At 38.8% G+C, this 13,036-nt stretch overlaps 1 protein-coding gene across 5 annotated transcripts in view; it reads right to left on the bottom strand.

The window, feature by feature from the left end:
* AP3B1 (adaptor related protein complex 3 subunit beta 1) overlaps window positions 1-13,036 on the bottom strand; it is a 165,115-nt gene that overhangs the window by 120,847 nt on the left and 31,232 nt on the right. For all 5 annotated transcript variants that reach the window (XM_080573444.1, XM_080573445.1, XM_080573446.1 and 2 more), the window contains exon 7: window positions 94-276. In XM_080573444.1, coding sequence (XP_080429570.1) covers window positions 94-276 — 183 coding nt within the window. The remainder of the gene's footprint in view (window positions 1-93; window positions 277-13,036) is intronic.

Here is a 13,036-nt window from a genome sequence, read left to right as displayed (position 1 = left end):
ATAAAAACACATATTAAAAACTAAGCATAAACAAAATCAGAAATAATTCAGAACTCGAGCACACACTAATAATTAAAAGACTCACAAACTTACCGTTTTCCATGGGCTTACAAACTGTGTACGTGCATATCGAGTTAACATGTGGATTATAACAACTTGGCCCCATTCTTCCACATCAACCAACAAGTTACAGAGCTTTCTGTAGTTTTTGTGGATCAGATCTATTCTATCTGGACACACTTCCTCAAATGCCATCACAACGCTCCCAGCTACCAGCTAGAAAACAAAATATAAACCAGAAGGTCAGTATTCCCTCTACAGTTCATCCACAAATCAGAATCAGAATTAATAATTAATATAATAATTAATAAAGAATTAATACTAGCAATTCTCAGCATTTTAAGATACGTTGAATTTTAAAATGTTTCTATTCAAGGAAAACAAACATTAGTAACGAAAAGCCCTAAGCCCAAAGAAATTGTATCTTATTTAAAATAGAATTGGGATAGGTTTATTAGAGCAAACATTTACTGTTCCTATTAGACACATAAATCTTAGCTCTCAGCCCTTAAGACACAGTGCAATGTAAGCACTTTTTTTTTTCTTTTCTTACAGTTATAGTTTCTAAATAAATTATCAGGGAACTTGCAATTAACTCAGAAATAACAGGACATAGCAACAAAGCATAATACAGCAATGTGCCCGACAAGGTCTATTTGGGTTCTCTTATCAACACTGGCATGATCAAACTAAAGATGAGCTGGGGTAAGTTTCCCAGCACTACTGGGATCTAAACTTCTCTCTTGATATGACTGTAAATTAACTGTAATATGAAATTGCATCTTTAGCATTTCATGAATACACTGTGCAAAAAAGGCATAAAAATTAGCAATACAATTCAGAGAATATATTATTAACACTTTTCCTCAAAGAGCACAAGCAGAATTTCTGCATGTTCACCTTTTTTTCTTCTTTTACTAGTTCTAAAGTTACAGAAATGTATCGTTTATGTCCTGTTATGACCTCACATACTTTCTGATCCCATGTGAAATGAATGTTTATATATACAGAGATCCTCCTACAGACTATGATTATAAAATCAGCTTTGGTTTCATGAGAAAATGAAATACATTCCCAACATTCTAACACTTCAAGGCTTATTCAAACCTCCTGATGGGTTTCTTCTTCTAAATATAAAGAAAGAAACCTTTCTTGGGATAACTGTTTAAATTCTAGCAGCAAGTTACTGTAACTGTGGTAAACCAAAAAAGCTGACCATGTATAGCAAGGACATGTCATTGTGTGCCATAAAATTACTGTTCTAATGCTTTAATTAAGATTTGTTTTGTGTCAAAGTACACGTTAAGTCAAGTAACTAGAATATGAGACTTTATATGAAGCAGCTGATATGTATGCAGTTAGCATGCATGCAGTATAGCCTTCTGGCAGCAAATTAATGTCATATTCTATCTGAGCACTGGGGATCTGCATTTCAACCTCTAAAATTTCCCCAATGACTTAAAGTAAGCAATTAAATAGGAGTGCAGTTTATTGAAATGGTACTATTTGAGAAATATTAAATACAATGATATTCATATGCTACATTTTTCTCCCTGTATTTGGCTGACATTTGGTTTATTAGTATGCGCCCAACATTACAATTGAAAGAAAACAGCTCAGAATATAGTCTTCCTATTATGCTAAACAAGTTTCAGGCTCTGTGGGGATTTTATGAATTACCAATAAGAATAAACGTGAAGTTGCATTTATTGTCTTCAGCCCCATCCACATACTTATACCTGCTGGCCTCAACAAGCATACAATTCATTCCAGGGTGTAAAATTTGATTATTTCATACAGCTAAATAAGACACATACAACACCTAAAATAATTTCCTAATTTTTGCTGTATCACAGAAACAATAGGTCATTGTTGTTGTTGTTGTTTTACTAAACTTTCTTCTTAACAGCTTGCTGCATTAAGCTGTTCCGTCATTAACAACTGCTGACAGTTTGTTTACATGTGGTTCCAAAGCTCAGCAGAATACAGTGGTCAGCTCCAGGCAAACCACTACCAGGCCAGATGAGCTGCGGAGGGAGAAGGCAAAATGAGGAAAGCGTCACATGTTAAAACCTGCTTTCCTGCAAGTGATTTCATGACAATGCAAAACCATAAACTAAAGTTAAGACCAAGTTGCAGAAAACAGTGTGAAGGATGTGAAGTTTTAGAAGAAACAGATGACACTTGAGACCACAGACTTTTTTTGTCACTATCCCATTGACTTTATTGTGGATATTCTATACCTCCACACTACAGCATAGTATAGGATCTCTTGACAGGTTTGAAATATAAGAGGAGAAAAGGAGGGAGAGAAGAAAGGAGAGAAATGCATGAGTGCATACACACACATATTTATGACTACAAAAATAGTTGCAGACTAGTATTTAAACCATTTAGGTTCATAGGTGAAGGACGATACAGACACTGGTGTCTGACTGCAGTTCAGGCATGGATACATTTGCCTGTTAACTGCTACTAGTACTGTGCAAGCATTATGTTGTATTTCCCTTCTGTTTAGATAATACTTTGAAAGCTGACAATTCATTTAACAGTAATTTTGATTTTTTAAAACTGAGCACATATTCATAGAATGGGTATCTAAAATAGATTCCTAAATCAATTTAAATCAAGCTGCTTTAATAAAAGGCTGAGCATATATTCATTCCCTCTTTCTCAAAAAAAAGTGAACAATCCATACTTGGTAGTTGCTGTCCGCCAGCCAGATCTTCAGAACTACAGACTTGTTGGTCCCTTTGTAATTCACAAGATAGAAGAAAGTTTTAAGTTTTGACCTCAGTGCCAGGGAAGCTCATGGAGCAGATTATCTTGAGTGTCATCACACGGCACTTGCAGGGCAAGCAGGCGATCAGGCCCAGTCAGCATGGGTTTATGAAAGGCAGGTCCTGCTTGACCCTGATCTCCTTCTATGACAGTGACACACTTAGTGGATGAGGCAAAAGCTGTGGATGTGGTCCACTTTGATTTCAGTAAGGCTTTTGACACCATTTCCCACAACACTCTCCTCAAGAAACTGGCTGCTCGTGGCTTGGACTGGCATACGCTTCCTTGAGTTAAAAACTGGCTGGATAGCCGGGCCCAGAGAGTTGTGGTGAATGGAGTCGAATCCAGCTGGAGGCCGGTCACTAGTGGCGTCCCCCAGCGCTCAGTACTGGGGCCAGTCCTCTTTAATATCTTTATCGATGATCTGGATGAGGGGATTGAGTGAACCCTCAGTAAGTTTGCAGATGACACCAAGGTAGGTGCGTGTGTCGATCTGCTCAAGGGTAGGAAGGCTCTGCAGGAGGATCTGGATAGGCTGGACCAAAGGGCTGAGGTCAACTGTATGAAGTTCAACAAGGCCAAGGGCCTGGTCCTGCACCTGGGGCGCAACAACCCCAAGCAGAGCTACAGGCTGGGAGATGAGTGGTTGGAAAGCTGCCTGGCAGAGAAGGACCTGGGAGTATTGGTTGATAGGCAGCTGAATATGACCCAGCAGTGTGCTCGGGTGGTCAAGAAGGCCAACAGCATCCTGGCTTGTATAAGAAGCAGTGTGGCCAGCAGGTCTAGGGAGGTGATTGTCCCCCTGTACTCAGCTCTGGTGAGGCCGCACCTCGAGTACCGTGTTCAGTTTTGGGCCCCTCGCTACAAGAAGCACATGGAGGTGCTCGAGTGAGTCCAGAGAAGGGCGACAAAGCTGGTGAGGGGTCTGGAGAACAAGTCTTACGAGGAGCGGCTGAGGGAGCTGGGCTTGTTCAGCCTGGAGAAGAGGAGGCTCAGGGGCGACCTTGTCGCTCTCTACAGGTACCTTAAAGGAGGCTGTAGCGAGGTGGGGGTTGGTCTATTCTCCCATGTGCCTGGTGACAGGACAAGGGGGAATGGGTAAAGTTGCGCCAGGGGAAGTTTAGGTTGGATATTAGGAAAAACTTCTTTACCAAAAAGGTTGTTAGGCATTGGAATGGGCTGCCCAGAGAGGTGGTTGAGTCACCATCCCTGGAGGTCTTTAAAAGATGTTTAGATGTTGAGCTTAAGTGATACGGTTAGTGTAGGACTTGTTAGTGTTAGGACAGAGGTTGGACTAGATGATCTTGGAGGTCTCTTCCAACTTAGACGATTCTGTGATTCTGTGATTCAAAATTTATGGTGGGGCACAGAGGTGACACAGAACTAATCTGTGTCTTTCTTCTGCAAAAGAGTGGGAGCAGGGACAGTGAATGGAATGCTCTGGGTCATCTCATATGGACAGCACAGTATTTAAAAAAGTTACCGCAAACAAAACACAACTTGATATAAAGAAATAGCCAACCACATAGAAATACAGGAATTTTAAATAATTACTTATTTCAATTCACGTTAGTAACCTTCTTAAGTTTACAATGAGAATACTGACACTTATGAACACTTGAAAATATTAACAAAAATTTGAACATATGCTATGTATTACAAGGTGTGCACAAGATGAACAATAATTTTATTCCTGTAGCAAGTCCCTAGTTTTACAAGGTAATACAGGAATTGCCGTATACGACAATATGACTTAAGATCACGCCTCTCTCCTCCTGCTACAACATTCTCCAAAATCAAGCTTTTCATTTTGGGGGGGATGTATAACAGTCTTTGTTAAAAAGGATTGTGCATTGTTAAAAAGGATTTATCTGAGATTTCCTAATGATTTCTTAATATGAGACCATTTTCTATTTGATACTCTTCTCCCTGTAGTACAATCCCACTATACATCTAAACATCAGATGAACAGCTAATAATGTTTGTTTATTAAATGCTCAACATTCCATAAAAATATTTCGAATTAAAACAAAATGATCCAATCAGAATATAAAACCAAAAAATATTGGTTTCCAAAAAACAGTCAGTTAATTTCCATCTTACTATGTCAATAGTAGCTTTTTGTGTAAGGAGAAAATATAAATCACTCCAACAAAACTAGCAATGAGCTCATCAAATTCAAATGCTGCTTTCCATTTATGTATTTTTTATATTAAAGCAATAAACATGGTTCATTTGTCTTCCACTGGTTGCCACATTTTTCTGTGCTGTTGCTATGAACTTCAGCCATTAGCTGTGCTCCAAGGTAAACTACATGAACCATCAACAAAAGTGACACCCAATCTATGGAGTTCATATTTTCTCCAGATTATCTATGCTAGTTGACAAGCTGGTAATGAAAAAAATCACACTAAGCAAATGGTTCCTCTAATAACAATAAATTTTCTATAAAATTATGAAGGGTACAAAACGTTTCCTTGCATCTATTTTGTCATGAATTCTAATTAACGCTGCGGAAACCTGAGAGTGCTGGGTCATCACAAGAAGTGCATCGAGGTTTGATTGATAATACAGTGCAAGTTGGCCTATGCTGCCAAGATTTCTCTCTCTTAAATTAATGGCCACCCCACCTGCCCTAATCATACAGCCCAAATGATATTCCCCTTCTTATTTCAATTTTCTGAAGGCAAGGAAACTGGAAAAGATCAGTCATTTATCTTCTAATAGTGGGATAATAGATCTATCACAATAAAACATCTGCACAAACTCAGTAATTTTTTCCACAGAAGTGAAGCTTTTACCAACATTACATCAATAAGTTAAGAAAACAATGTCTTAGACATATATTTTGTTTTTTAAACCAAAACATTAACTTATTAACAGAAGCCTACTGTTGAACAGAAGAAAGCCTAGTGTTTTTTTCCCCTCTTTATACCCAAAGACATTGCTTTAGTTTCAAAGATCAAGATACTCATTGCAAAGCCATCATCGATTCCTAGGATCATTTTTTAAATGTTAGAGGTCTCACTTCACAAGAATCTGTAGTAACTACACAGTCTGTAAAAGAAATCTCACATTTGTATAAAGACTTTTTGTCCTCCAAACAGAGTTCAAATTAGGTTATATCTGTTATATTTAGAAGTACATTTTTGCACCAGAACAGAACAATGAATATTAATTTTAGAAGTAGCTTAATGTGATGGGAGAATTCTCATTAAAGGGTAAAATATTATTTAAACAGAGGCTGAAGAAGTTAGCCTTTGGAAAAGAGTGTAAATCTTATTAGCAATAAATAGATTCCATGCAGTAAAACTTATTTACTCTCAGTCTTCACCTAAAACACATCTCTATCCCATTCAGTATTTCTTCACAACAGAAGCTTCTGGGGACACATTAGGACTACATACTTTGGAATCAATGAGCTTCTGCAAGTCTTACCAACGTGTTTTGAAATTTCTCTCCAATATTCTTCTTTTTTAGAGGAGTTCAAAGGTAGCACTGCACTCTGTATTCTACCTCGTCCCAGAAAAAGTGCTGTAGTAGCAACAGCTATGATATACTGCAAAATATATGTGGCTACTTTCCAACCCCATCCTCTGGATGTGGCTGAAAAATGTCATTCAGCAAGCATACACATATTTATATTTTCATACAACTATAGTAAATGTTTACTGTCTTAAAGAGGCAATTGTCCAAATAAAATAAAATCAGATTAAAGACAATGGAAACGAATTTGGACGTTTTTAAGATGCCCATCATCGCTGCAACTACTTCCCAGCTAAAGGTCTACATTATGCCTTTACTTTTCAGATGGAACTTTAGATGCACAACTTTGGGATACTTTAATTTGGACTGGAGAACACATGTCACAAATTCTTTTTGCCTGAAGATTTTTAAAAATGGATATGATTCCTTCTCAATATTGACACTATTTTATTTTTTACTGCTATAACTCAGGTATCACTAATGCATGTGATTTTTATTGTTTGCAAAAATCAGAGTTATAAAATACACAAGCTAAAAACCCAATGCAGTTCTATAGTCCTTCACAGTATGCCAAAAGCAACTTAAGTGATAAGTCCTTCCTCCAACCCTAAATCCCAAACCCAACAGGCTTGTTAAGCAAATAACATAAATAAACAGGAAAAAAAAATTACTCTAAAATATCCAATTATACCTTCACACACACATGTATAATATGTACACCTTCACACACATATTATATATATCTGACACACTGTATTACTTTCTGAAAAGAATCACTAGCATAAAAAAACATGGTCTTATCTTCATTTCGACAAAGTCACATCAGGTGCTCAGTTATCTAGAGTCACTAGCAAAATAAAAGCAGCAGACATTCATGCTATTTTATTTGCTTACCACAGTCTGGGCCAGTTTTTCTATAAGCAACAGTAAAAACAAAAATTAGTTTAGGTTACTGTAATAAAATACTTCTAAATATCTGTTTAAAAAAAACAGACACACTGGTACAAAATCACAGATTTGCTGATACACTGTAATTATGCTAAATAAATCTCTGGCTGTGTGGCAGATTGACCCTTCCCCCCAACTTGGTGTCCTCTACAAACGTACTGAGGGTGCACTCAATTCCCTCATCCAAGTCATCAATAAAGATATTAAAGAGGATGGGCCCCAACACCGACCCCTAGGGAACACCGCTTGTGAACAGCTGGATTTTGCTCCATTTACCATCACTCTCTGGGCCCGGCCTCCAGCGAGTTTTTAACCCAGCAAAGTGCGTACCTGTCCAAGCCATGGGCAGCCAGTTTCTCCAAGAGAATACTGTGGGAGACCATGTCAAAGGCCTTGCTGAAATCTAGGTAAACTACGTCAACAGCCTTTCCCTCATCCACCAGGCAGGTCAACCAGTCATAGAAGGAGATGAGGTTGGTCAGGCAGGACGTGCCTTTCATGAACCCATGCTGACTGGGCCTGATCCCTCAGTTGTCCCACATATACATACATTGCTTGATTGAACTCAAGATGACCTGTTCCTTCTCCTTTCCTGGCACCGAGGTCAGGCTGGCAGGCCTGTAGTTCCCCGGGTCCTCCTTATGACCCTGCTTAGAGATGGGTGTCACGTTAGCAAGTCTCCAGTCATCTGGGACCTCTCTGAATGACCAAGACCACGGACAGACAATGGAATGCGGCCCGGCAATCACATCCACCTACTCCCTCAGCACCCTCAGGTGGATCCCAGCTGGCCCCATGGACTTGTGACAGTCCATGTGGAACAGCAGGCCCCTAACTGTTTCCACCAGAACTGTGGGGGGTTTCTTCTGCTCCCCATCCCAGACTTCCAGGTCAGGAGGCTGAGTACCCCAAGGATAAGCAGTCTGACTAGTAAAGACAGATGTAAAGAACACATTAAGAACTTCAGCCTTTTCCTTATCCTCAGTAGTCATGTTCCCCCCTGCATTCAGCAGAGAATGGAGATTCTCCTTGGCTCTCCTCTTACCATTAATATATTTGTAAAAACACTTTTTGTTATCCTTAACCATAGTGGCCAGGTTGAGCTTGTGATTGCCTTTACCCTTCCTGATTTTCTCTCTGCATATGCTGGCAATTTCCTTGTACTCTCCCCAAATTGCCTCTTCATTCCAGGGTGTAAAATTTGATTATTTCATACAGCTAAATAAGACACATACAACACCTAAAATAATTTCTTAATTTTTGCTGCATCACAAAAACAATAGGTTGTTGTTGTTGTTTTACTAAACTTTCTTCTTAACAGCTTGCTGCATTAAGCTGTTCTGTCATTAAAAACTGCTGACAGTTTGTTTACATGTGGTTCCAAAGCTCACCAGAATACAATGGTCAGCTCCAGGCAAACCACTATCAGTCCTGAGTTGTGCTTAATTAGGCCAGATGAGCTGGGGAGGGAGAAGGGAAAGGGAGGGAAGAGTCATGTTAGAACCCACTTGCAGCACAGCAAGTTTATCAGGATGCAAAACTCAACACTGCAATTCATTTAGCCATCTTTGAGGATATGGTAATGATGGTTAACTTGGTTCTTTTTGCAACTTAGATTAACTGAGAGTTTGGCTTTTACCTGAATCTTTTGTGTTAAATCATTAAAGAAGCAGAATGATCTTTCATTTGTCACTAGAAATTTTAATGACATGTTGGGGTAAGGTTCTCTCTCATTTCAAGTTTTGCTTACTTCAGCTTATATTAAAACTTTCTACTGATTGAGACCTAACAAATGAACACATTTTGTAGCGTCTGATAAAACAGTTTAATTTTACTGTAATAAAATTCCCATCCAGACAGTTTCTTGCTACTTATAATGTAAAATGACTCCAACTAATTTAAATATATTTTACCTTTTCTATGCAACATAAACTACATTAATAATCCACAATAGCATGTTCTCTTCGAATAAATTTGCTTTACCTTAAATGTAGAGGTATCTATGTTTAGTAGGTATTCTACCTCATTTTAATATAGAGGTTATGTTAGTAAGTTTCAAAAATACTGTGAGAATTCAAGTGGTTATAGAAAAGAAACTGAGTAAAAACTTATTTTTAATTAAAGAGAATTTTCAGGCATCACTTAAACAATACTCAATTGTAATACACATCATTAATGATAAAAGGTACACTCCCCCTCCAATCATATTTAAAAGGAATGGAACAAGAACAAAAATGAAAAATCACATGCCGGATTTCCCCCATCCAAATATCATATACAGCAAGCATGATGCTTGTTTGGAGATTATTGGCCTTTAGCACACAGAAATGCCAAAAGTAACCAGACACTTTGATGTGAGGACTGTGACATACTTCCATTGGGGGAAAAAAGAAAAAGCTGAGAATCACTACTGTTCTACAGTTTCCAAATTCACTAGGATTCTCCAACTCTGGTAAAGACACTATCTAATGAAATAGTATAGTGAACCTGAACTACTACTGGAATTAGGTTAAAACCATAAGGAGGTGGTAACTAATGCTGATAATAAGGGAATAGCTTCTGTGCACTTGCATTGCAGGAATCCAAAGACTAGCATGAAGTAAACACATGGTCTGAGTCCCACATTACTACCCTTCAAATTTCAGACCAACTCACTATTAAACAGGCAATGGAAGCTGCAAAAAAGTGAAAAATAGCATTAATCAAACAGATGGATTTCACATGGCTACAGTGAAATGCTGTTGTTCTACAGCTCAGACCCATTTCTAGAATTCCTGTGAAGACAAACCTGGCAATTTTCTTCACGAAAGTTTTTAGAAAATATTTTGCAGTCTTTGCCTATTTATCCATGTAGGACACGTTTTTTTTCTTGTATGTTAAGTACAGGAAATTTAGTTTTCCTTACAAAACACAAGAAGGTGATTGATTCAAATTAATATAAACATCAAAGAAGAGCTTAAATAAGGCATCGCAGCCTAAGTAAGAAAGATTAAGTATCCTATGTAAGCTTGTGTAGTCTACATATGAATACCTGCACGTAGAGACCACCACCTGGACTGGAGTGCATCCTCAACAAATTTGCTGATGACTCTAAACTGTGAGGTGCTGTTGACTCCCTGGAGGGATGAGAAGGCTTGCAGAGGGATCAAGATAGACTGGAGCATTGGGCTATCATCAACGGCATGAAGTTCAACAAAGGAAAATGCTGGGTTCTGCACCTGGGATGGAGCAATGCTGAATACACACGTACAGACTGGGAGATGAGTGTCTGAGAAGCAGCTCAGCAGAACAGGATCTGGGCGTGCTGGTCAACGGCAGGCTCAGCATGAGCCAGAAGTGTGCTCTGCAGTCAAAAGGGCAAACTGCATTTTGGGGTACATTATACACAGCATAGCTAAAAGCCAACTGGTCAAAAGTTGTGATTCTCCTGCTATATTTAGTGTTGGTGCAGCCTCACCTTGAGTATTGTATACAGTTCTGGGCTCTACAAAAGGATGTTAAGGTACATGAAAGCATCCAGAGGAGGGCAACAAAGGGTAACGGGGCAGAAAGGCCTGTCCTGTGAAGAAAGTCTGAGGACACCTGGGTTGTCCAGTATGGAGAAAAGGAGGCTGAGAGGCAGCCTCACTGCTCTCTGCAACTTCCTGAGGAAGCAAAATGCAGAGGGAGGTGCTGGCCTCTGCTCCTGGTCACTGTCAACAGAACACAAGGGAACAGCACAAAGCTGCACCATGGGAAGTTCAGACTGGACATTAGGAAAAGTTCCTTTACTGTGAGGGTGGTCAAACCCTGGAAAAGGCTTCCTAGGGAGGTGGCTGATATCCCATGCCTGTCAGTGTTTAGGAGATATTTGGACAATACTCTCAATAATAAGCCTTGTTTTTTGTCTAGCCCTGAAGAGGTTGGACAGCTGGACTAGATGATCTTTGAATGTCCCTTCCAACTGAACTATTCTATTCCATTCTACCTGTACAGCAGCTGCATCTTTTCTACTCTAAAAAGATACAAGTAGCTTAAAATGGCAAAACTGTTTCCTGCACTGTGAGTGAATTGCTATGTTCTCTAACTAGAGGCAAAAGATGAGAACTTATTCACACCGGTTATCTGGTAACAAAACACTTATGCATTTTATGCTTTTTGCTAGCAAATTTGGAGGCTTCCTGGGAACATTCAGTGGAACATGACCGAAAATGACTACTAAAACTGGAGCTTTACTGTGCTAGATTGGTCTTCCCAAAGACAAACTATCAAGAAGTAAACAGAGACAGATCCATTTTATACCACAATAAGCTGTGGAGCCTGGGATGAAACACTGTATATTACAATGCAGTTTTGATTCAAAGTCCCAAAAAGAGATTTGTATTGTTCCTTTTCAGAATTCTTCTTAGCCCTTCTTGAACAAGTAAAATTTCTGAAGCTGAGATGTCTCAGCCCAAAATCAGGCCTTGCTAAGGAACAGACCAATAGGAACAGAAGGAGGAAAACACTTCAGCAGTTAACTGTATTATGTCTCCAATGCTTTTCTGAAAAGGTCTAGAAGACCAAGATCTAGACCATCATTATTATCTTCTTGAATGTGCTGGGGGATAAAATAGCTTAACTATGACTATTGCTTCAGCTAGTATTCTCATACACTATGTCCATCATTCGTTGCCACAAAGGCATCAGAATAATGGCATATACTAAGCAATGAGAATTAACTTCCTCTGTAAGCATCTCCAAGTGCCACAATTAAGTCACTGGGAAAAAGAAGATCCAAACCTACTTTTTTCCTCTAATGTTTTGAAAATATATATGCGTAAAAGCTACTTGTTGGATAACTTGCCTTTTACCTTAAGGAATAAGGACTAGGGAACAGAGTGAAAATTCAAGGATTTCATTTTCCTGCCATGAGCAATAAAAAGAAACAAAGATGGCTTCTCTGTCGTTTATGCCTCCACAGGTATACAGAATCTAATCTCACATTCACAGATTGCATGCACGCCAAGAGCATGAACCACAAAAACAAAATACACAAAGAACCACTGGGGGGCAACTCCACAGAAGCACAAAGGCCTCTGACAAATGCGTACAGGTCAGGTGTGGATGCAGTCAGGAGAACTAACTAACTGATTTACTGTCTGCTGAGCCATTAAGCTCTGACACTCTCCTTCAGCAACCCTTCAGTGGAAGTTGTGAGATGCCTATTAGAGATCGACACCATTTATGTCCCGGACATCTGGACTGTACTAGAACAACAGACAATATATTCCTGTACATTTCACTAGTAATAGACGATAATGTTAGATGTAAATAGTAAAATTAAAGTTAAAACAAAAAACAGCAAGCAAGTGGCTAATAGTAGCTGAAGCAACACACTCTCTGGTACCTAGCAATACTTCCCTTTAATCAAAAAGCATGACATTTGCTACATTACTCATCTGAGCAAGAATAAGAGAAATGTTTTAATTTACATCTCTATCTTATATTTGAAGTCCATCTTTTGACTCCTTGCTCAATTACCTGACTTAAACTTGTGAAAATTAATTGTGGTGGGTACAGAAAGAAAAGTATTAGAAATGTGAACATCTGACCTCAGAATGTGAGACATCCAGGAGCTCATATAGAAGACTTGTATGTATTATAGGGCAAGCAAAATATAAAGGGGGTGTTAAATCTACAGAAATTATAACGGGACATCAGTTTTACTTAACAGGTGGGAAGAGGAAATATTTGCAAGGACAAACTAGTGCTCATCAAGTATTGCTTAACAGCTGCACAC

This window comes from Anser brachyrhynchus (genome assembly GCF_964034855.1).
Source record: "Anser brachyrhynchus genome assembly, chromosome: Z".
Lineage (NCBI taxonomy): Eukaryota > Metazoa > Chordata > Aves > Anseriformes > Anatidae > Anser > Anser brachyrhynchus.
The sequence above is the reverse complement of the archived record's forward strand: the minus strand, read 5'-3'. Positions and strand labels throughout refer to the sequence as shown.